General features: G+C 33.0%; 1 protein-coding gene across 1 annotated transcript in view; it reads left to right on the forward strand.

Moving 5' to 3' along the window:
• Window positions 1-664: 664 nt before the first annotated feature.
• LOC136784915 (laminin subunit alpha-1-like) overlaps window positions 665-26,703 on the forward strand; it is a 45,235-nt gene continuing 19,196 nt past the window's right edge. Inside the window, 1 exon segment of the mRNA XM_066745869.1 lies at window positions 665-2,348. Within this exon segment, the coding sequence (XP_066601966.1) occupies window positions 665-2,348 (1,684 nt within the window).

The raw sequence follows: 26,703 nt of genomic DNA on the forward strand, positions 1-26,703 counted from the left end.
GCGAGCTAATGGTAATGGTAGCAAGCCAGCAGTGTCCCTCCAACCGCTGCTCAAGCCGGTACCATCCACCTCCTCCTCATCCACGTGTGTTCCTTTATCCACTATCTATCAACCCAATTATCTCAACAAGTCAATCACATCGATCGTGAAAAAAATCTTTCGAAATCACTGCTCCATATTTTGCAAAATTTAATCAATCATGTCTGCATAAGAATTACGTCCATTTAATTCACATCACGAGTTATTAAAAAAATATATATATTTTCTTATTTTTTAAGTATATAACATTTTTATTGCTTTTGATTTTTAACGATTAATCGAAGGAATCCGAGTTTGGCAATAAAGGATCAGTGATTGTTGCTAATAATACATATACATCAACTTGAGTTTTATTTCCGTATTTTTTAAATTGACAATCCTAAAAAAGACTTTTTCTGCTCGATTCATTTGATTCTTATGGATTAGTCGTAGAGTTTGTATTAGGTAAGATTTGATATGATGTAGAATCAGTGGTTAGTATCAGTGGAACGTACAAATCGATTTGGAATTTATTCGACTTTCAAGCTTCGTCAATCGTGCAAAAATTCTTGCAATGGTTTAGAGTGGATGATTTAGTGAGCAATGTGCGAAAAGCGGAGTGAAATTGGTGTGACTATGGGGTAAAATGTACCCCGGAAAATCATCGTGGGCCCGGGGCATATTGGCCCTCGGAGTGGGGACCCTATTCATACTGGAGATTCTTCTGGCGATGCTATGGGCTCCTTCTGTAGTCGGGGAATCACATGAAGAATCACCATACTCGTCGTTGAACCACCGGAATACCGACGATAAAAAACCTTTGCGGGAACCACAAAAATATTCAACTTTAACGAACTATGAGCAATTCCAAGACGAAACCGTTGAAGAAACCGCCAAATGGAACAAGTTTTTTTTTCAAAATAGTCCTGAAATTCCCAAGAGGTTTTTTCAAGATAACTATAATCCTATTAGAAATTTTGAGAGTGAATATGACAATTATGCAGCTAACAAGGAAAATTTGTCAAATGATAATGAAAATTTCGCGTTAAAGCAGCAAGGAAATATTATTGAAAAGGAAGATCTAGAAAGTTATGTAAATAAAAATTTGTCTAGTGATAAAAGTACTGAGACTTTAGCACTGAAAAAACAAAGAGGTATTGTTGAAAATAAAATTTTAGACAAATCTGAAAATTATGCAGAGAAAAATGAAAATTTGACAAACGTTAATGGTAATGAAACGTTGATACTAAAACAACAATGGGATCCTACGGAGAAGGGAAGTTCAGAAAATTCTGCAACAGCATCGAATAATGGCATGCAACGAGATTTAGAAGCTTCGAACGCTTCCAGCAAAGAGGAAATAAAGGTAGCTAGTAAACATTCAGGAATTGACAGAGATTCGTTTGTTAAATTATTGGAAAGAAATAAAAATTTGGCAAGTTCGCAAAGCCGCAAGATGCTTGAGATGAATAGCAAGGAGAAAAGTTTGTGGTTAAACAGTCGCTTGCTGGTGAAGGATAAACATCGTATGTACTGGGACATCGACCGCAGGGAAAAACGCAGATTGAAAAATTACAGTCAAAATTCTTCTAGGAATAGAAAGCGTCGTCTAGCTAAACTGAGTTATTTTCACAAGTACAACCTGTTCGAGAGAAAGAGGTCTGAATATTCCCAATCCAATTCCAAGAATTCAGCTCGAAAAAGTGTCGAGAATAAACACGTTAGCATCGGTGAGTCAAGCTCATTGAGTGCCGAGGATAGAAACGGTAATACAAATAGCAAACATGGTGCAACTGCTGAATACGATAAAAAGTACCGTAAAAAGCACACTAACATCGTGAAACATCTTAAAGGGAATCAAACAACTTTTAGTCATTTTCCTGAAAATAAAACTTTTTGGGGTGAAGGGTCGAAGGAAACTGTTTCCTCTCGTAATGATATTTTAAAAGAGTGGAATGAAAGTTCAGACAAGAAACTGACGAACGTAAAAATTCCGTTTTCTAGTTTCAGTGTTAACCTAAAAATTAAACCACAAGATGGATTTTCGTTGAAAGACAAAAAGTCAGAGAATGGTAAGGAAGTGGTTTTGGTGGACGACGATAGAGGGAAAAGATATACAAGTAACCAATATCAAACGAATTCCGGTTCACCGATGGCCTATGTCCACATACAATCTTCCCTTCCGGTGCAATCAGCTTCAAACCGGAAGTGTGTTAGGTGTATGGTGGTTTACAAACCGTGTACCTCGGGACCTATGTCCCCACCCAGAATCACCTTGCCTACCTATAAGTACCTGGAGCCCGCAGCCAGCTGGCAGGGCCTCAAGCATGGTAAGTCTGTGTCTAGAAACAAAAATTTGAATCTTTCCTAAAGTGAAAAATTAATAATTAATGCAAAAATTAAAACTGAGTCCAAATTTTACTTTTAAGGATAACAAAAAAAGGGATACCAAATCAGACGCTGTTTTTGGCAAAATTATAAATTAAAGCAATTTAATATTTAGAATTTTAAATATAAATAAGATCTTTAGTTCTCTCTCTCTCTCCCTCTCTTTCTCTCTCTCTTGTAATTTTCATAAAATATATAATAAAACTAGCTTTATTTTATATTGCAAAAACTGATGATTAGACTTTAATTTTTGTCCACTCGAGTTATTCTCATTAAACCAAATAAGCTCTATATTTAATTCGAATACCAGAAACATTTTTTAACCAAACAATGATTTGGAGTAGAAAAATTTAAATTCAATGAGTAATGACTTTTATCTATCGTTATCATAATATGGCATAATACTAAGAACGACTAAGATATCTACTTCCATCAATCACGTATTCCCGTTGTATTATAATGTAGATTGATTTGGATCCACCCAGGTCCTTCGTATCCCTTGCAGCTTCGTCGGTTTATCATGATTAAAATGTTAATAAAGCTTACTGAAATGTTAAGTGACGTATTTAATATCACTGTACAAAGCTTGATAATAAATCGCCAGGTATATTTCATCGAGTAATCTGTATACATGCACCTGTTATATTTTTTCCAAACGACTATAATACTAAAATGCACACACAATCATATTAAATAAATTATTTTTTATTTATATCCATACGTAAGTGAGGTAACGTACAAATATAATCGAATACAGTTACGCTGTGATCAGATATGATAAGTTAAAAGTGATATTTTTATAGGGGATAAGAATGTATTGAAACGATCTTATTTATAGTAATTGAGTCTCGACGAGGCAGAAGCTGACTAACTGAAATTGCGTATTGAACGATGCGTTAATCGATTGGGACCTAGTACTAGGAAACGGAAGTCAAAGATTTGACCTTCGATCTTAGCAAGTTGATCTTCGGGGATCGTGAGTGTTACTCATTAACCGAGCTTGATGCTCAAACTTTTCATTGCAGAAAATAATCAGCGTGCAATAAATTGCAATCAAGCCTATGCCTAAAGGAGCCTTTGCACTTGTAAACTTACATCAACCATCTCCTCTCCTAGCTTCTTCAAGTCGTTTCTTGCTTATGTCGCCTATGGAGTGCAACCCGCCCTCCTTCTTCTTCTTACTATTTCTCCTTCATTCTCATTATCCCACTACAACCTATTTTAATCTCGTTGGCCTTTTTATTATTCTTTCATACTTTTATTCATATATATACTTTTTATTTCTTCGGAATCCTCGCATGGGCTATCATTTTATTCCATACATGGTATCTTGTAAATTAAAAACGAAATCTTCAATGCATATGCGAACTATGTGTTATTACAAGTATGTGAGAATTTGTCGTTGTACATACACGCACACACACATATTTATACAGAGGCAGAGGGAGAGAGAAAAAGAAAGAGAAATAATCATCATCTTTAAGTTCAAACTTGATCATTTATTTTTTTAATTATTAATTTATATAATTAGTTCATAATATCATTCCTTCCCGCTTCAACTCTCTTTGGTTAATTATATTCGTGCAGTACATTACTATAAACATCATTCGTCAATTTATTATCTGTAAACTTTGATTAACATTTGCATGAATTAAAATTTTATCCTTCAGACAAGATTAATACTATTAGTAACCAGGCTCTGTTTCATTTTATTTCATGAATTAATTCCAAATGGAATTTAGAAGCGAGTACTCCAGTCCTGTTCTGCTTATTAATTGAGTTTAATCTGTGCGACGGATGGGATTACGACAAAAATATCTCTGAAGTGTCAGAATAAGCATTTTTTGTTTGCCTTACCTAATCACATTAATCTTTCATGAGCCAACCAATATTCCGTTATCAGTTTACTTTATTTCATTGTCGACATGCAAAAATAAATAATTTTTATAGATCATTTAAAAATCGGTTTCTTTTAACTTATGTCTATCTAATTATTGTATTTTTTCTGCCTCTATATTTGACTCTATGAATAAATTATAAAGGAAAATCTAACACGTATAAGGTATACATATATACCTTAGCAGCTTATTAGATTCCAACTAAAGTACGTTTCTCCTTTTTCGCAGGAGCAGCAAAGGCAAATACGCACCGTATAATTTTCGCACAATTGAATACATGCACGAACGCCTGTATAAATATGTTATATCCCTGTTCACTAAGTCCCACTGATACTACATTTACGCACGTGCTATTTAACATAACCTTGTGGTGCCTTACTATCATCTTGTTTTTCAAATCAGAAGCTCGAAAATTTTTGCAAATCGGATTTACTATCTCTAATCTCGATAACAATAATTAATTTAATAAAAAATTGATAAATTATCCCCATAAAAAGGAGTAAGAAACGTATCTTTAATAAAATACCCTTTAATTGTTTAAAAAAACAAAGTCTATTGTTTGGGAAGAGACCTTCGTGCTGAGAACCGAATGAAATTATTTTGGCGAAATTGGTAGGAGCGTTATTTTTAAAAACAAAAATAGTGTATAATTAGAGTAGTTCGTGTGTTTACCAAAGAATTTATCGGCTATAGATCGAAATGATCGATCACGAAGAAAAGTGAAAAAATGATAAAAAAAAAAAGAAAGAAGAAATATCTCAATCGTGTATTCTCATGGAGCGAAAAGCTGTCAGGGAGCGTCTAGTGCGTGAGACACGCAGGATAAAAGTAATTTGCCATACAAACATAACCCTCTAGCCTTTTATTTCTGCCCCGGTGGCTTTGCTGGGATTTACCTGACACATTTTAGCATTTCGTTTCTTCTTTCCTGAATCTCATCTCTTACCTTAGATTTCTCATGTATTTCCAACACTTTCATTTTCTTGCTTCTTTTTGCAATAATAAATCATCACTGAATTTTACTTGAACAAGCCTCATAGCTCAGGAATTTTGCATATTTCCCTCATCCCACCTTTTCATGCCCTTTACACCATCTTCCTACCCTCGGTCTTCGTCTATCTGCCCAAGGGTAATGTTTTCTCACTTTATCTTTTCATTTGCTCACCTAGCAATTAATTCCATGTACATTTCAACGTCTCTATTTTATTTTATTTAGAGATATATTTTTCTTTATTATAAAGTTTCTGTTCGACTGAGTCATTGTTAGGACGTTCAAATATCATATTATTACACTGTTCAAAATTGAATCATGTACAGGTATAGTTTCTGCTTCCCTATACTATCTTGTAGCAAAAATGCTTCTCGCAAAATTGATTCATGTCCATCTCAACTCCCCTATGCTATCTTATAGCAAAAATTTAAAGACAACAGCAGACGAAACGCGACATCGACACATATGAAGATGACGTTTTGGACGTAGTAAAAGTATTATCCAAAAAGCATATTATTTATATTGGAAACGTAGGGATGTTGAAAAATGGAATGGAAAATAATGCAAATATGGTGCATATATATAATATTATTTATCAAGTATAAAAAGGAAGAGATCGGATGTAATTTTCAGCCTATAAAGAGGAAAAAGCATCAGATAAGTATCGGGAATAGTAAATCAAAAGAAAGATTAAAGAATATTTTGCTTTGTTAAATTAGTCTTTCTTCTGACTTACTGCTCCCGATACTTATCTGATGCTTTTTCCTCTTTATAGGCTGAAAATTGCATCCGATCTCTTCCCTTTTATACTTGATAAATAATATTATATATATGCACCATATTTGCATTATTTTCCATTCCATTTTTCGACATCCCTACGTTTCCAATATAAATAATATGCTTTTTGGATAATACTTTTACTACGTCCAAAACGTCATCTTCATATTTGTCGATGTCGCGTTTCGTCTGCTGTTGTCTGTAAATTTTTGCTATAAGATAGTATAGAGGAGTTGAGATGGACATGAATCAATTTTGCGAGAAGCATTTTTGCTACAAGATAGTATAGGGAAGCAGAAACTATACCTGTACATGATTCAGTTTTGAACAGTGTACTTTTATAATACTAAGGAATTTAAAAAAAAAATCCCACTTTAATTCTTCGAATGAAGTGAATATCAAAACGAGGAACGTAAAATCAGCAAGCAATAAATTTGCAACTGCTTAACTTATAAAAATAACAAAGTAGCATTCGAATTTTGAAATGTCTTGGTTAAAAGAAGAATTGTATAGTTATATTAGAAATAAAGACAACTTTTTGAAGCAATGTTACCTTGATATTTTTTCTCTTAAACTTAACGATGCAATTTGTTCGATAATCCTTACCATGTATACTTATAAGTACCAACTGACCAAGTGATTTTTTACGATCGCCAGGTAGTCTGGACTATTATCGTTATAGGGATAAACAGGATAATTTAACACAGCCATTAACAATCGCTCGGTAAAATTGTTAAAGACCCCGTCGTTGGATAGAAACAAGTTGGAATGTGGCAAGTAAAAAAGGGATTAGATTTATTTACTAGCGAGTTGAGTTTTAAGAGAGCGGAAAGCGGCAGCTGGTACAGGGGTATCGTGCAATGATAATGAGAGTGAGAAAATCGAGCTAACAAGCGTATTCGAAGCCCGGCGCATCCAGGTAATAGCTGTTTAACCTGAGAAAGCTGCGATTTATCGCGCTCTTCCAAGACAACAAATAGGAATTACTTCGCCTCTTTACGATTCAATCGTACCACGATTTTAATCCATTCAACAATCTATATTCTTTGTTTTATATTACATTCCTTCGTTACAAATTACCCTACTGCATTCCAACGAATCAATTTCAGCATTGCACCTAAAACCGCACTTGCAATACCTTTTATCATTGAAAGAAATTTATTATACACCGCAATTAAAACATTACATTGAAAATTTAACCAGGATGCGTTTAATCGGTTCGTAATTAAAATGGAAGGTCTATCACACAATGTAATAGAAAAGAGATAAAATATTATATGGAATAAAAGATAGAAGCTGGTAACGAAATTGGTCCATTATATGATATTATAGAATGAAATTTTTTCCATTTTGCTCATTTTAATTTTTTTTTCTTAACGTGCAAAGCGTTAAAATGGTTAGAACTTGAGACTACAAGGACTTTTTTCACAATAAGTTGAAAACACAAAAATGTACTGATGTGATTACGTAGAAGATACAGAATATCTCCTTATACGTTTAACTCTCAGTTACATTACTTTATTACATTTATGATTTTACAGCACATAGATAAACCTATCTCAACATTTTTAATTGTATATATCTTTTATATAAGGAATCAATTTTTAAGTTCTTTCCTTAATTTTTACACCACGTTATAAGAAAAATAGGAAGGGATATGTAAAATCACCGTAATTATACGAATTCTTGTGGTATTTTCAAAAGTATTAAATCGAATAAATTCCAAACTGTAACTCTATATCAATATGCTTGATTACTCTAACCTTACCTGTAGCTAAGGGTTAAGTATTAAAGTAAATATATTATAACATATCTACAAATACGCATAAGCTGACATGCATTTGCGTTTTGTTTGTCCCGAGAGATACAAGATTAGATGCCTCGCCAGGTTCCTTCGCAATATTTCATTTGATTATTACACTCAATGCATACGGCATTAAAATTATCAGAGTTCAAATCAAATAGAACTTTTCTAAAAATTATAGTTGGTACAAAATAAAATAATTGTTTATGGTGTGTGGAAAATATAGTGTAAATTTTCTCGTTTGAGTGTTTTAAGATTATATATCTTTTTCCACTCAATATGCATGGTGTTAAAAATGTTAGAGTATGAGACAACATGGTCTTTTTCAAAACTAGTTAAATCACACAAAAAGTCATTCGTATTATTACGTGGTATATTCAGCATATACCGCCACGTTTAAGTATTGGAGTACGTAATAACGTATCTATGTACACATAAACATGTACGGAGCAAACACGCACTTGGGTTTTGTTTGTTCCGCAAGATGCAGGATTAGAGGGCTCGCCAGGTTTTCTTCGCGCTGCACCTGTTATTGAATAATCATAGGTAACGTGGTATACACACACAGTCAATACTCGAGGAACTCTTCGACTGTCTGCTCTATCTTAGCAGTTTCCTTGTAGTAGGTAGAAGCCATTATTACATCTCTCTTTCCCTATTTCTCTTTTGTAAATCTGTTCATTCATTTACTTTTACTGTAGATATTTGTACAAATTTTGTAACTCTAATGTAAGCATATAGTTTATTACTGCAATGTTACTTTTTTCAGCAAAGGGAACTGCAAATAATTGTACTCAGGGGATCTATTGTCTTACTTACCCCTTCCACAACTTCTCCAATCAACTTTTCCTTTTGTACATTTCTCATTCCACCCTTGCTAACCAATATTTCACCATAGATTATAATTCTAACATATAGTTGCAGCTAATAAATGTCAAACCAACGCATATCCAGAACTATCTCAATCGCAATCTTCATTGATGATTTAACTTTCAATAAATTGCTATATTTCTCTAAACCTTATTCCACCTATAGCTATTTTATTTCGTATTCGTAAGTGAGAGGAAGAGAGGTCGAAATAAATAAGAAAAAAGGTATGAAAGAGAAAAAAACAAGAAAACAAGAAGAGAAGGAAGAAGAAGACAAAGAAAAGTAGAAGAAGTTCAAAGCAACCGCTAAGCGATGCGGAGTCCCAACGCCGCTGGCGTTTGCGATGCATTGTTGAACACTTTCCTCCTCTTTCTCTTCGATCTCAAGGTCAACGATCTTTCGATCGTCCAACAACGATCACGATCTTCCACCAAATTTACTCTCAATCAAAGGATCCATACAATTTTCTTCCCTTTTTTCTTCATCAATTACAACTAGTTTTAGAAGTATATACCTACGTGTGTCAAACGATTTATCGATAGATTTCAGCAATAATTATTCATTCAATTCGGATATATGTATAAATCACACGAATAAATCGTTTGTATCTTATTGATTGACAAGATAAGTAAATAATGTTATCATTCCATATTTTGCAAGAAAAGACAGTTTAATAATCTATTTTTTAAATACATCATTTATAAATTTAATTCTCTGTTAAGAAGAACCTTCTGCCTCCATTGTCCCTTGTTAGCTTTCAGATGCTGTACATTTCATATCCAATTTCATGTTAATAATTTAATCAAACCGTTAGAAATTTTGCACGAATGTTTTGTGCATAATTATATCAGGAATTTGTTCAGATGATAAAACTATCTTCCTATACTAATTGAGGATTTATCTTTACTTTTTATATCTGATTTTAATCAATTGCCCCGTGGTTCCATACTTCTTCCCATGTCAGAACATATTGTCTATTAGAAGAGTACTGTATAACTGCAGACATTGTAACTTTCATTACTGAGGGGTGTCCACCTTTATTGACTCGTCTTTTTCTCTCTGATATCCCCACATAATACTACAAATTAATTTATGATTGATTGATATAAATATCACAATATATAATATGTATACAGCTTTATTACAGTATGAAATTCTTCAAAAGTATACATTTAAAATGATTTTCGTCACAATAATATATTTTAGCTTATTCAAGAACTGAGTTCAATGGAAACGGAATAAATTCAATCTGTCAAATACTTCTCATCGATTTATGAAATTCATCAAGCAGCTTTTAATTAATTAAGGAGGTGTGCGAGGTTTAAATAAATGGAAGGGGGTTATATTATTAAAGGGATGATTATAATAATGTTTCCCGCTGCGATCGAGAGAGTAGGATGGTCCGTCGAACATAATTAAGCGTGCGTAATTAAATACTACCGTGCAAGCTCTGCGTGATCATCCCAGGAGGCGGCAGATTCGAGTAATTTGAAGGCCACAGCTCAGGATAATCCGAGCTTCGCGATCGACGATTAATTATCTTATCAGCGATATCCCTGAATAAGGATCTCGATCACGAAAGATCTAGATGCAGGTGATCCAAGGTTTAATTACGGCAATCATGAGTACAGGATCTATTGATACAATATGGTTGATTGTTTATCCTTTATCTATTCTCTTAATTCATTAATTATTACTCAATTCCTGATTAATTATCGAAGTAAATAATATAAAATGACAGGACCATTTAATATCATTGTGTGCAGTTTGAGTAATTGAAAACTTCGTAATTTTAAAGCTTCACTGTGTGTTAGAAATATTTGTTAAATTACAGCCACAATCATAACTTTGTAATATACAAATGTCGTCCTAAGTTTTGGTTTTAATTTCACAATAATTACGGAGTAATGGCTATTAAGTTGATTGTTTGTAGTCCAGTTATAAATTTACTGCAATAACGTGAATTATACAAAACCATGACTATGTGTGCATGAATTCTAAGATAATTACCTTATCAACAACGTCCTGAAACAAAGATCTCTATCGCGATAGAGCTAGATAAAGAGTATTACAATTAATTGTTCATTATTTGTGTCCAGTCTCTAAATTTTGCTAATTATTATTCAGCCCTTGATACTTTTTACTAACATACAGAAAAAATACAAAATGAAATAAAAATCTCTGCTCAGCTTCGATAATAGAAGATTCTATATTATTTTTATAAAACTATGCACCCCTGTGTGATTTAAATATATCACGTACGATCTTTCTTTATTATAAATTTATTCTTCATGGTTTATAAAGTCTGTTTACTAGCTAATAATATATAATTCAATTCATTCGATTATTATCAATGCAAAAAAAGAAAAGTGACAAGATTCTCTATTCAGTCTTGGTAATCGGAGATTCCGACACTGGGCAATAAAAGCGGAAGTGAATTTTCAGAGGCATGGGTGCGGTTTGAGAACCAAGAATGGCTACCGACTGCAGTTGAACGCCTGGCGCACCTTGCGGTTTCTCCGGCAAATTCTTAACGAGTCTCCACCATACGTAACTTTATACATAGAAGCGATTTCACGTGTCGCATTACACGTTTACTCGACCGGCCAGGCAATTCTCCCCGGACTCAAGTCATTTTACTACTCTACAAATCATATTTTCCTACCCACCCACCTAAGTAACCTATACATACAACCTATATACCATATCGTATAACTAATGCCAACCTTGATATCATTTTTCTTGGAAACTTCACTTTACCCAACCAACACAATTCCTGCCAAAAGTCCTTATCATTGCAAATTATTAAAACTTTTGATTTTCTGTTTCTTTTTTGTTGCTCTTTGTGTATATTTTCTTAAATCTTTTCCATTCTCGATTTTAGTATTGTAAGTATAGAGAGTAAAATTTCTTTTTTTGCAAGTGTCACATTTTTCGCTGAACGATACTCGTAATTTCATACTTAGCATAATGAAGAAAAAGATTTTAGAAACACGATTTTAGACACGAGTAATTAAATATTTGGGTCGTTTCCGTTTGCCTACGCACCGTCTCGTTTTTTCCTAGCAAATACTCTTGTCGATTTTGCAATTTGTTAGGATACATTCGGTTTGGTTTTAAAACATCTACGAAAGTCTTGAAAAATTGTTAAAAGTGAGGACTATTGAAGTTGAATTGTTAGAGTTTTCGTTCAGAATTGGAACCAAGCGTGGAGGGGAAATTGAACGAAGGGACGTACGTTAAACGGCGATTTGCGCTCTCCCGCACTTTTATCCCTTTCTTAATCTTAATTAATTTCAGCCGTTTATTAACTACCAGCCATATGACCTCGAGCAGAAGACCGTGGAAGCTCGCCTTAGGTCAACTGTATTTTCGCCAAAGTAAAGCTGTATCGCTGTTCACTTAAAATCACTTAACCTAACAGCTTCTTGTTAAATAACCATAAAGACACTATGATTCTTAAATCAATACAGATTATCTCAATAAAGATTATGACCATGCAAATCTAAAAATTCTTACAGTTAAAGTTTTATGATGAAAATATAATGCCTACTGAATTTAAAATCATTAAAAAAAATTTTTTGTAACGGAGAAATATAGATATTAACAAATTATTTAATAAAGATCAGATGAGAAGAATAGTTTTGTTTTGGTGACAGTGTATATCCTGCGTAAAATCATATTTAGTTTTTCTTGAATTAAAACACCTTATTTTAATTTTAATACTTTTTAATTTAATTTATATCTTTTTTTACGTTAAATATTAGTAAGAGAAGAATAAAATACGCCATGTTGGAATAGTTCCTCTTATTTGGTAATATGTATAAGATCATTGAGATCTACTATTTTATATATTTTTGTTTATCTCACTGTAGATGTTCTAAGCACAACAATAATCAAACTGATTTTGTCAGGCTACTCAAAATTTTCATCAATTCAATTGAATATCTAAATTAATCTATGTTATTAACACAAGCGCGCGGCTTAATCATTTTATAGTATAGTTAAAATAGCATGCGATGAGTTTTAATTGCTGCTAGCATAAACTTTACATCTTCTACTTGGTGTGCTTGTAAACGGTCACGATTGTACTACTACTTTTTCAAAATATAACTTTATGTTCAAAGTGCAAGTTTCCGAACAAAGTAATATTTATCTTTGAACAATTTAATTATTCAGATCGAACTTTTTGACAGCTTCATTCAAATAATATTAAAGGAATGTTAATTTCTCTATATTTGTCATTTACCATTGATAACATTTTTAATACTTTTAATTTCATCCGAACGTCACGAAAAGTTGTTCATTAATTTATGAAGAATTTTGTTCTTCTTTATACATAATCGTGCAAGTTAATCATTGATTTACTGGTCGAAATTTATGCAGGTCGGCTTATAACTTTTTTTCTTTATCGCGATTGGTCAGCTTCGGTATCATGATGGCTCATGCCAGATCGGATAATCCAAAAAGTTATCGACAGCCATCGAGAAAGGAGAGTGCGCGTTTGGCATAACCTGCACCTGTTCCTGTTTTATTACACATTACAGATAGGGAGAAAAAGCTGAAGCACTAGGCGGGAATAATTAGAAACATTTTTTACTGTTCACTTTTATTATATACAGATGAAAATATTGCCTCATTAGGACTGGATGGTCGAATAGGCAAATCCTTCAGTCTGGCACTTTCACCGACAACTAAACTCGTACCAATGTCTGACGTTAAGTCGATGATCGTTATCGTTATAATCATGTGAGTGCATTGATAATTATTATGCATTAACGAGTTGACGATTTTCAAGTGCAGCTTGGTAAGGGACGGAAAAGAAATAGATACTGAAAAACTGGGAAAAAAGCGAATAAATAAAGATTGTCACGCATGATTTGTAGAGAAATAAGGGAAGCGGGTGAGGCAATTTGTTTGCGAAAGACAAATGAAAGGAAAGGTGAAATTAAAATTGAATAAGGCAATTCGGGAGGTAATAGTTAAAGGTATAATAATTGTAGGAATAAAGCGATTTAATGCAGAAAGAGGAAGTGGATAAAATGAAGAGTAGAAATGAACGAGAGATAAGCGAAAGAATGTGAGAGGAACGAGGAAGCGAAGAGAAATAGGAGGAGGATTAGTAGCAAGTCGAAGGATGAAGTAAGTGGAGGTAAAAATCGAAAATGTGATTTTAGAGAGGAAGAGTAAGTATAGGAGGGGAATGTGTGATTTGTTGGAAAGAGAGAGGGGAATAGCAGTAAAATTGAATGAGGCAGTTGAGAAAAAGGAAGAAGTAAACGTTTATAAATGTACATAAAAAAATAATGCAATGTAATGAAAAAAAAAAGTGATAAAGTGGAAAGAGAGGAAATAAATGGAGATAAGCGGAAGAATGCGAGGGGAACGAGGAAGTGGAGAAAAAGGAGAAGGATTTGTAGCGATTTTGAAGATGAAGGAAATGAAATTGAAAAATTGGAAAAGGAGAAAAGAGAAAACGATTGGTAAAAGGATTATGGGCAAAGTATGAACGGAGTGGAGGAAGAAAGTAGTTGATTGAAGAATGAAGAAAGCGCCAAATGGAAGACAGAAGGCGGAATTAAATTAGCTATTACTAAGCTCGTAATCTGGTCGTAGCCATCTCACTTAAGGGCGGTTATTACGCGAATCAGTTAAGCCAGTAAGTGAGGGAAGTAAGTCTGGAGGAGGAGGGGGACATTGGCATTTCTGAGCTATGGTCTCGAGCGCCGCTAAACCTTTGCAAAAATCTCAAATACCTGCGATAACGCTTTTTCCTCCAATGAACGTATCACTGGATGCTTCGAATAATTACGCAATCTCGCTCTGCCGACAGAAACGATTCATCATTAGCTATATTAAGTCATCTATTCCCTACTGCATTCCTCCCAATTTTTAACCTTATCTACAGCAGCAAAAAAGTTAATTGACTCGACGAAATTGAATGGTAATCTGATCATTTTTTAAGACAACGATAACTAATTTTTAATATCGATAACAGTTATGCTCACATATTCAGCTACGATAATAATTAAAAATTAATTGTCACAAGTGTATTAAAGTCATCTTACCTCTATAAATACATTTCTCCAAATTTCGAACGTTATTCATAGTAGTGCAAAAATTTATAAAATTAATGGAATTGAACAGTAGTCTGAAAAACTTATAAGCCACAAGATTCGTTTACGATATGTATAAATTATGTTCGTGAAGAAATGAACTACAATAATTAGTAAGAAATTAATCCTTTTCTTTATTTGTTCACCCACCTCTTCAAGTTGTTGGTCGAACCAATCTATCAACTGACGTCCCACAAATGCGGAAAAATATTTTCCATACTGTGGCAAGACGTACTAATTAAATGAAAAATGGACCAAAATTGGCTGAAATGTTAATGAATCAATTTCCCCAAATATTCTCAGCAACAGTCTCCCTTCTTAATTTCTAACGTTATCTAAACTATGAAAATATTTTAATATTTCATAAATATAATAGTTCTGTCCATAAACAAATAAATATAATAAAGAGGAAAGTTTTGTCTCACATAACTTTCTTCATCGGTCATTAAAATTCTGAATAGTATAGTAGGATTATTATTATCGCGCCCTTTTTCATGGCTTTAGAGTCTACTTAATCATTGGTTACTACCGTTTGTTCAAACTTTCAAAGCAACGGAGTGCAAAGTAAACTGATTGTTTTGCAAGAATTTTTTATGTACATTGCCCCCCAGTTAATTGTATATTGATAAAAGCTTTAGAGTTGAATTTATGGAAATTTGCCAAGTTCACCAAGTAGTCGAAATCATTTAAATTTTGGCATTTGGAAATTTTGTAATATAAGTACGAATATTTGCTACTCGTGCTTGACCCACGGGTTCACTGCATAATGATGATGAAGAGGGAATCACTTGAGAATACAGGGAAGTCGTATTATATTTATTGCAGATAGTATATGTATATATGTATAAAGGATACCAACCAAGCATCGAAGTAGATAATTTTACGTGGGACGCTCGAACTTGGTGATTTTATCGGTCGATTTACAAACGGGAGTGGCTCGTAGGTGGAAATCGCTTCAACCAAACCTATTTATGCTGACAAGCTTTAATAAACTAAATGCAGCTGGCACCAATCAAACATATAGCTACAAATATCTACTAAAAGTACTCCACGTTTTAAATTTATTTCACAAATCTCTTATTTGTCGATGCTCCATTATTTTGCCAATTTATGCAAATCATTATTTCAGCAACAATCAATTATACCTACTACCTAAAGTTTTTACCTCCACTTTACATATGTATATTAACAGTTGAAAAGTTAAGGTTGCTTTTTTAAAACTCTTTAAACTTAAGTTTATAGAAACATATGTACAATGAAAATATTGGAGCTATTTTCAATATTACTAAATTAAGTTTTATGTCAAAGATCTGCAGGTACAGTTACAAATTTAAAGCTATTGTTTACTACCGAAGTTACTTAAATTAAACAAAGGAGTTAATACTTACCACCCATTATAGAAAACTGTGTAAATAAATCTTAAATATTCACAATGAAAATATTGTATATTAAAAAGTTAAAAAACTTTTTAAACCTAAGAGTTTTTTGTCTTTCGAGCAGGAAACTAATTATGGTAAAATGAATATATTGTAAATATACTATATTTTTCATATATTAGACACGTTTCTTAATTTCCTTTCCTAAGAAACACATTTCTACACACCAACAACGACCAGTTCTACTTTCAATTACATTTTGTGCTAAGTTTAATTAATCTGAGTAAAAAAGATAATTAAGATTTTGTCGACACACTCAGGTTATACCGGAAATAATTAAACTTTGAATTATTTCGCAATACGAAATTAACATTACCGTCTGAGAATATACTGCAGATTTCAATCTCTCATTTAAATCGAAGTTCAATAATTATAGTCTGTAGATTGATTAACGACAAGAGAAATTATACATTATACAATTTTTTGCATTTACTCACTACTGTATCTATAGTATAATAATATAACGATATCAATTTGCTTTAGCTCTTCGAGCAATGAGCTTTGTTTTAGAAAGAAATCTGAAATTGTTACTACATTCTCCCAAACCATAAATGCTTTTATGATTCTGATTAACGATGAGGGAAATTATGCATTATGCAATTTTTATCACCTCTTTACTGTACGTAGTGTAGCGTAAGGAGATCATTTTGCTTTATTGCTTCCCGAGCTATTGTCTTTTGTTTTATATGTACGAGAATGCCATGTAACGTTTGCACGCAACATTTCCCCCAAACCCACACCAGCTTGTGAAATCTAAAAATCTTAGAAATGTCTGGAGTAAACGACACATTATTATGATACTTTGGAAAGTTCTCTAAAGTGCCTATATAAATATAACAATTAAAAGACATTTACACGACTTTTAAATCAACTTTTTAAGTTATATCAATAATAAAATTTTATGTTTTCTGTCAAACCATAAATTTTTTATTTGAAATTTTTTGTCATAGATGTTCTGTCCTAAAAAAAGGAATCAACTATACTATTTCAAATGGGACACCCTGTGTATATGTTTGTTTCCCTCCATTCTTTCCGAAGAAGATTCGATGAGTTCCCTATTGCATCGGGAAAAGCCAAGGTTCGTGACCCGTATCCACTGCAATAGATTCGAACGATTATAAGGATCGTAAGACAATCATGGTCACGTTTGCTTCAGCAAAGGCATAGGTTTAACTCACTTAAGTTTCGTCTAATACAACAATTGTTCGTGACATAAAAATCGGTAAATTAGAAGATTTAAAAACTCCTCTCTCTTAAAAATATTCTTTTCTAATCTACCTCCAGCCTCCCTCTCCCCAACTCTTTAAAAATTTTATAATAAAATTTGTTCAGCATAGGTAATATACTCAGACATTACTCTGGAACTCTTAGCTTCCCCTTTTCACTGTCTCGATAAAGGATTCAAAAGGAAATCAGTGTATATTTACGTGGCGTTGATTTGTCTGAAATTACTTTAATTTTTTTTCTCTTACGGTTTAAGTTTAATTTATTAATGCAAATATTATTTAAGACGTCGCACATCTATCGTCGAATAATACTGAATATAGCTTATAATTCTCTTACGCTTAAACTGTAATAGTCTTTCGGATCTCACACATTGGTTCGGTTGTACCATTTCATAAATATTATTCGTAAACCGTCCGAGTTTATAATTTTATTGGCTCGTATTCAGCCAGTCTGATTCATTGATTTGGTTTGGTAATTTTCACTCGCCAACTGAGCCAATTATGTCAGCAGATAATATTTCACGTGCAATTTTAATTTGACTTGAATCACAAATAAAAGTCTGTAGAGCCTTCGGGACCATTGGGAATGCACACAACGAATAACCATGCGAGATATTATCGTAGATTATACGGAAAACACAACACACGTTGGAGCTTTTTTAATTGGCAATTTAAAAAATAATTTGAGAAGATACATGACGGATAATCAAAAGAAAACGTGAAATAGTTTGGAGAAAATACCATCCTCGCGGGAGTTTTCGAAACAACTGAGAAGTTGAACAATAATTTAAGAATTCACAAAAATTTACAATCTCGAAAAAAATTGTTATAGCTAATACTGTAGAAATCACGAAGCTCGTTGGAATTTTCATAATTAGCAATTTATAAAATAATCATTTTTTTTTACCGATATTTCGACTTTTAATGATTATAATATTTCTCATGATTGCTAATTAATAAATTTAACTGGTTTGCTGGTATTAGTCTCGTTGTATAATTCTTAATACAATCTTGTCTATAAGATAATTTTCTCATAGAATGAATGAACTTGTGATAAATTAAAAAATGAAGATTCCATAAAGAATAATAGGTTAAGTTTCGAAAATAATTTGTGGAACTATTTCCTTATAAAACGTCATTTAGCCACGTAAATTTATCAAATCATTGTGATATATGATTTAAAATGCACAATGATAAAGAAGCGAAATAAAATTATGAAGCTAAAGAAATTCAAGTACTTTCCACGTAATCGACACAGAAAATATGTTCTTTGAAAAATTACGATTGTATCAATTTTACATGGTTATTTTCCACGATAGGAGTAAATGCAAAATTTAACTGAATATAAAATACGTATAAAAATTTATTTCCTATATCATTTATAGATCGTCATTCGAATAATATATATATCTAATTGAATCTCTGTAGTAAAAATCTCGTTGAAGCATTTCCAGCTTCCATCAATATTCATATAAAATTTATGAGCTTAATGGAAAACGATTTGTAAAAGTCGGCTAATAGATATTGGCCGAGGGTAATAGAATAAAACAGAATGTGGACTCGTTTAGAAATTGATAAATCCAACCAATCTAAACGTATATGCGCGGCTGGTGTGATCTAATTTGTGTAGAAATTAATAATTAATCTTGATTAGAAAATATTGATTATCTCGATAATAATAAAATGCCAGCAACAATTTCATTTTACTGTAAGCAATTAAATTATAGCAATAAATAATCGATGAATACTGATAAATCCATCAGAATATGGCTCGATTAACTAATGTAAGATCTGGAACCCATTATAAGCCCTATTATACTGATCTTTATCGATCAATAGACTGGCGTTGGAAATATTTTTCTCGTGTCACGATAATTAGCTTCGGTCATTTATTACGTCATAATATACAGATGTATCAATGAAAGGGTACAATATAGTTATAAAGCTAAAGGACTAGTATGTGAGTTTAAATTCGAACAAGAATCGAAGTCAAAAAGATAAAAAGAGAGAAATCTTAAAATAATTCTTTATTTTTTTTAAATGTTATCAACAATTAGACTGTGTAACTAATTATCGAAGTTGCTTCAGTAATTCTTGCGATATAACTTTTCAAAGTTTATATTTCCGCTTTATTACCCTCTGCTCTTTCAATTCTTATAATAATGCACGTATGTGTCAATTTTTACTGTTTACACAAATGTCTAGGTTTTTCATTTACCTATACTGTGTTGTGATTATAATGAATTAAAACAGCGTCATACAAGTTTTGGAGCTTTACAAGAGTTTATTGGTATAGTCATGACAGAGAGAGGTTCATAGTTTTAATCGAGATGATAAATTAATTGACTTTATTATCAATGTAGTTTGCTCGATTTATTTTCAAGGGATGTGCTTTATCACTCGCCCTTTCGATTTATAATAATATATGTCTCTTTTCTACTAATGCCTGATTGTTTTATAATACACTTTTCATTTAGAGAAGAAGCATGAAGATGTTTAAAGCTTTATGGGAACTTCAAACGAAGATTTTATCGTTTCAATTAAGACAACTAATCAATTAAATTTATTTACATTTATTAATTTCGAATTTTTCGTTTACCCCTTCTTAATCGAATGATGTTGGTCAGTCTATAAAAAAGAAGCTTCAACGCTTTATGAAAAGATAGTTTTATTTTTTTAATCAAAATAATAAATTAATTGATTTAATCATAATTTACTAATATCCAGATTTTTCATTTATTTATAACTTATTACATCGCATGACGTCACAATTTGAAAAAGAAGTTTCGAAAAAATACGGAGCTTTACGAGAGCTGTGTAATCACGAAGGTCTCATTGTTTCAATCGAAACGATAAATTAATTGGCTTGATTATCGACGTAGCTCGCTTGGTTTACAACACGGGGGGCCTCAGGGCTTCTCTCATTCATCTCTCATCGCGCGTAGCGCATAGCTATTATACACCGGGTGACGCAGAGATACGTGCTAAAATCGAAAACAAATTTAGCGTTCGCTCGATCGTTTTACGTGGCACGTGCATCTTTTTTATGACGAATACAAAACTTTACTCAGTACTCGAACGCTGACGCTCAGATCAAACGCGTACCGCCAAATTTTGCACACTTCATAAGCTTTTATGAATAAATCTTTCTACTCGCATATGTTAGCGAAATTCGCAAATACAATTAACTGATTAATGAAAATTGTAAATGTTCTAGGTGCCTTTTATTGCATTTTTAGAAAATCAAAGGAATTGTCTGAGTCCAATTGTGTAATTCAGAAACTTTAATAATTGCTTTTTAATTGGTATAGTATAGGGATATAATCTTTTATAATCTATGTAATTAAAAACTAAACACATATATTTACATGATATAAAAAAAATAGAATTGGCAAAAAGAGTCGCTGTTTTAAGGAAACTGGCAATTAGAAGGTATGAAATTTTTACTCTTCAATTAAGTTAATAAAATTATCTTTTTTCCAAAAGTCTTCTGCATCTCTTCGCTATTTCTTGCAGTTTAACACGAAATTTGTTCAAAATACATCAAAAATTATTTTTATAATTAAACTACTAAGTTACATCGCGACGTATTTATCAATTTCATGTAAAAAATTAATTATCTCAGTTAAGACAGCAAAATATGTAAATTTTAAGAACGTTAGTAAGAAAATAAAAATTTGTTAAAAATTATAGATAATATACTTACATTAGCTAAGTACTCTGTTCCAGTTGATAAAACACTTCTATTTATTTGTAAGTCTTCATAACTCCGTACATAAAAGAACCATGGATGAAATATAGTCTTCATTCATTCTCTTTAGGAGCCTATGTACCAATGTTAATTTTTATTCGTTCATAAAGAATGAACAGTGAAGACAAAAATTCATTAAAAACTTAGACAACTTTAGTTTTTTAAAAAACTTTTAATCATCTTTAACAATAATTAATTTTTCGTGACTAAAAATTTATTATTATTATTGAAAATTATTTGAACTGTTTTTATAAATAAGCAACACTAAAATTTTCAAAATTTTAAACTGCTCCATTAACGAAAAAATTAGTTTTAAAATGTTAATTTTTTGCTGAGTGTTCCGCGAGCGAATCAGTAATTCTTCGACATTATTTGGATGTTGATTTTCGCAGTAGCATATACAGGAGGAGGGTGTTCGTGCCAACGAGAGGAAACATTTATGTGTTACTTTAAAATCGACTAGAATTTTCGTGAGAAGTCTGGAGAATAGCGCGAAATGCACCTGACTCTTGCCTCGTTTCATATACGCAACAGCCGTATGAATGAAAAACGATGGTGAGCGCGAGCACACACGTTGTAGATTTTTTAGGGGATGGGTCGCCCGAGGGGAGAAGGGGAGAGAAGGTACTTGGGGAAGAGTACGTTTGGCACTTATACGTATGTACTGGGTGTTACGTGGGCAGCAGAAGAAGGATCAATAAAAAGGAAGTGCCGAGGGAGTTGTGGGGGCAACGCGAACCAGTCTTCAGAGTTTCTATACCCCCCCCCCTTCCCTGTTCTCTTCCGTCCATTCTCCTAGCCCACTAAACTCTTCTTCGACTTTCTTCGTTCACCTTCTGACCATTAGAGAACCACTGCAGGCCTATACTGATATCAATCGTACCCCTCACATGGACCTTTTCAACTAAAAATTGATAGATTTTTTTCAAAATATCTGTTTTAATTTTGTTTTCGTAAATATCATTAAAAATAATTGAAATTAATATTTTAAAATCAATTGAAAAAATTTGAATCCAATTGCTGGTCCCACTTTAGGTTTACTGAGAATCACTGCGTATACCTTTCACCGTACTGTCCGAAGTGCCCTTAGCGTGCCCCGTGCAAGACCGCGTGCCATGTTCATCCTATATACTATAGTATATTTATATGCCTTCCCTCCGCAAAGGTCCTTATTACCAAGTACGGAAAATTGCCGCGTGGAAAATCAAGAGATACATCCAGTAGTGTCTCAGCATTAAATCTTTTTGGCTTTTTATAATTATTGTTTCGTTATATAAAACGATTCTGAATAAAAAATTAATTCTATTATTTTACGATAATTGTTTATTTTAATGAAATTCTGTTAGAATTTATTAATTGCAAGATTGATTTGTTTGATAGATCCAGGAATGTGTAATAGCATGCATATACATAGTATCAAAAATGTTCCTAAAATGCTTCAACGTGTAGATTCAAGTTCTGGAACGTTTTAGGAGTAAAGATTCGAATGATCGTGTTGGTATAGTACTGATGCGAAATATGCTTGGGCAGAGCTACGTTGCTCGGGTATAAAGGACTATCAGAATTGGCATGGTTGGCATGAAAATATGAGCGGCGGTAAATTCTGGCCAGCGGCAGCTCGTTCTCTTCTCTCCTGCCTCACCCCCTCCACGTACCTTCTCACGCTCTCTCGCCATCCGCTGACTGATTCCTCGTCGACGGATCGCCTTAATTCATTGGCCTGCCTGCGTGTACCGCGATGTACGTTGTCCAGTCAAGTGTCAGTGTCAAGAAAACAGTTAAGTTCTCTAACAAATATCGCGTGATAAACACCCACCCACCCTTATATATACCTGCCACATTTCCTCGTCAACTCTGACCAAAACCTCTGTACCTTAAAAAACTGAATAATCAAAAAACCACAAGAAATTCTTTCTTTTCATTTTCTGAAAATATAATTATGGAAAATCAATCTTAACCCTCTCTAAGACATATTACTTTCTACAGTTTGAAGAGATCAAGGGTTTGTCTGTTGTGTAGCCAAAAGGCACTGCAAGTCGAAAAACTACAAATAAATACTAAAATAGAAATAATAATAGGATGCAGAAAGTGCTTGTCTGGCTGTTATCTTAATTTTCCTGAAAACGCAAATATTATTTTATGGAAAATTAGGCTGAATAAGCTAGGATAGACAACTTTTTTTTGTAACTTAATTTGAATAAAAATGTAAATAGCTATATGATACACATGTATAGTCTGGCAGATACGTTCCTGGAATCAGTTTAACACATTAGAAACATTTCTAACATTTTGTGCGTGCTTTGAGCGATTAGCGATAAATTGCAGCTAGACTTTGAAATCTCCTTTCATCTGGAGGTAGATCTGATAGGTTCGAATAATATTCCCTCCAGGTGGTTGAATTTTTTTATAATAAAAAACTGCAAAATTTCCTGCACGAAGGAAAAGATTACGTTTTACTCGTTATAGTGCAGATTAATCAACGAATGGAGACTGTGCGAGACTGTATCAATGCTATTAAACTGGATATAACGCATATAATTCTGAACTATGCATTACGAATAAAGCGATTCGTATACTTTCAATATCATTGAACAAGGAAGGAAGGGAAGTTTGAAAATGATAAACGTGACAAAGGAATATAGTGGCAGAAACGTTCCTGGAATCAGTTTAACACACGTTAAAACTATTTCTGACACTTTGTGCCTGCTTCACAGATATAATAATATAATGGTAAATTGCTTCTTGACTTTGAAATTTCTGTTCATCTCGAGGTAAGTCTGATCGATTCGAATGATTTTCCCTCCAGGTGAATGAAATTTGTCTAACAGAAATCTGCGCGGCATTTCCCGCATTAAACCAGATATAACACAATTCTGTACAATGCTTTACGAATAAAGCGACTCGTGTACTTTCAATATCATTAAATGATTTGATATCTATTAAAGCGTTGGAGGAAAGTTTGGAAATAATAAACGTAGCAAAGGAATATTGCTGCCGTCGCTCGTGGCTAATACGTTTTATTGCGCGTGCGCAAATTTGCATCTACCTACCTATATATATTAGTGATTAGCATATAAACATATACACAATCTATGTACGCGTTCAAACAGTAAATTACGCTGCCGAACTGTCCAGGAAAAAAGCTCCACTCTAAATTCTCAATTATCTCACGCTTGATTTCTTATGGTACCTCTATATATATATATACATACCTACTATGAATTACGATACTTATGGTCAAATCCCTTCAACAGTTTAAATGGAAAATGCGCTCTTTCCTTGGCCTTGCATTTCTATACCGTACGAATAAAGTAATAAATATGTTATTTTATACTAAGTTTAAACAAAATTATTTCCAAGTTATATCTATTAAAGAATATAAATTTCTGCTTATACTAAATCTGGATAATCCTGCAAATTATTATAAAAGTATGTAAAATATGGTTAGGCTCTATGAAAGAGAGAGAGAGAGAGGAGAGGTGAGGGGGAGGGGGTGGGGGATTTTCGTACAACAGAAAGGTAGGGGGTATTTTTGCAGCTTCTTTGAGCAAAACGAAGAAGTTATGAAAAATAAAATATGTTCCAGATCGGATTAAGAGAGAAGAAAGAAGCAACGGCGAATAATCTGGATTTCGTTCGTAAAGAACGAGTTCCATTGATTACACAATATACAACGTTCGTTTTGTCGTAGATCGCGATTCGCCAGTAATAAAGTGGTAACTAAAATAGTTGTTTCTCGACTCGTTTATCGCGTATAGGCGTAATGAGGAAGAAATCGCGCACTGATTGTTCGACCTAGCGATATTTCAAGCAAGTTTATCGGAACAGCTTTGAGTCACGTAGCGGCTTACGATATTTGTTTGAAAACCAATCTCCAAAGCTCTGGTATTTCCTGGAAACCAGTCTGAGACCATGAATATTTTCAAACCTTCGGCGAAACTGTAAACTTAGCTATATGATTTGTTTGTAGATGATTTTCTGGAAACAGGTACCTCCAGCTAAGAGACTAAACGCAAAATCAGATGCGATACATAAACTTAATATTTTATTGAAATCTAGTCCAAAAATTCATTTGCGCGTTGATATAATATTTATTATTATTGTTATTCTTACTGTTTTTATTATTATTATTATGTGGTTGTGTTTGGAGATCTGAAATTACACCGGAAGTCTTCTGTAAAAAGATCAATATTTACACGAGATGTTTTTTCTCGAATGTTCACGGTGTAAATCAAGAGGGTAAAATCGCATATTTCTGGATAAAATTGAAGGTTTCATACTACTTTAATGATGTGTTCGCGATATACTCTGTACGTGAATAGGTATAAATGCGTAGGAGTCTGACTCGTATGGGCGGCTCGCAGGAAGTCCTCCTCCGCAAAGAGTACTCATTCTCTTTCCTGCAATCTCGTAAAATTCAAGATGATTCTTTAATTATACAACTTCTTTTTCTTCGGGATAAACCACAATATTCAGTGTTTTCCGCATTTTCTACTGTTTATTTATTCCAATCTGAACATATGATATTGCTGCATTCATAATTTCTTGGCAAAAGTGTCATTAAATTACTAACCTTTTCTTCCGATATATAGATATGTGTAAAAAGTCAGGATCAGTGGGGTTAAATTCCCCCATTATCACCCATTTATTTATTTATTCAAAATTAAACGGAGTGTTTCGTTATTCACGCAATTTTTATCGAAAATAAGCGCAACAAATTAAAATTGAGTAACATTTTTCCATAGAGATAAACAATGAGGATTACGTTTCCTCATTAGCATCCATTTATTGATTGATAATTAAAACTATTTTTTCGACATTCGTGAAATAATAAATGCAACACGTGCGAGATATTTTTTTAATTCCATGTGGCTGATGTGGCTACGCTTCTGCGACAAAGCTCACACTTGATAAAAAACACATGCCTCCCGTACTGGTTGCATAATACACTATTTTGAAAAGCTATGCAAAAAAACCTAACTATTCAGACAGGGCTAGTCATACATAGAGCGGGGCTGTTTTAGGTACACTTTTCAAACAAGTGCGCGAGCAGTAATAACTTCTCGCACACGTTTAAAAAGAGTGCGTAAAGCGGCTGCTATACAGACTTTCCATTGCTTTGCATGAGAAGTCGAGTTTCACGCACAGCATGTCAATACCACCTTTTCTTTGTGACAATCGATAAAAATCAATAGGTTTTTCATTATACTCTATTTATTTATTTAAGTCTAATTGAAATTTGTTGAAATTTGTAGAAACTTTTGTATCCAAGTAAATGTGAAAGAGGAAGCTGAAAAAATTTTAGATGTAGAATTTTTCAAAATCAACGACGATGTGCAGCATACTCTTCGCTTTTACTATTATAATCTGTTCAAAATAGAAGGAACTATTTTAACATTCGTACAGGACTTTTTTCTTCAAACGAATA

Source organism: Prorops nasuta, unplaced genomic scaffold (assembly GCF_024137725.1).
Source record: "Prorops nasuta isolate Cenicafe-Biocafe unplaced genomic scaffold, Cenicafe_Pnas_1.2 PNAS00097, whole genome shotgun sequence".
Taxonomy (NCBI): domain Eukaryota; kingdom Metazoa; phylum Arthropoda; class Insecta; order Hymenoptera; family Bethylidae; genus Prorops; species Prorops nasuta.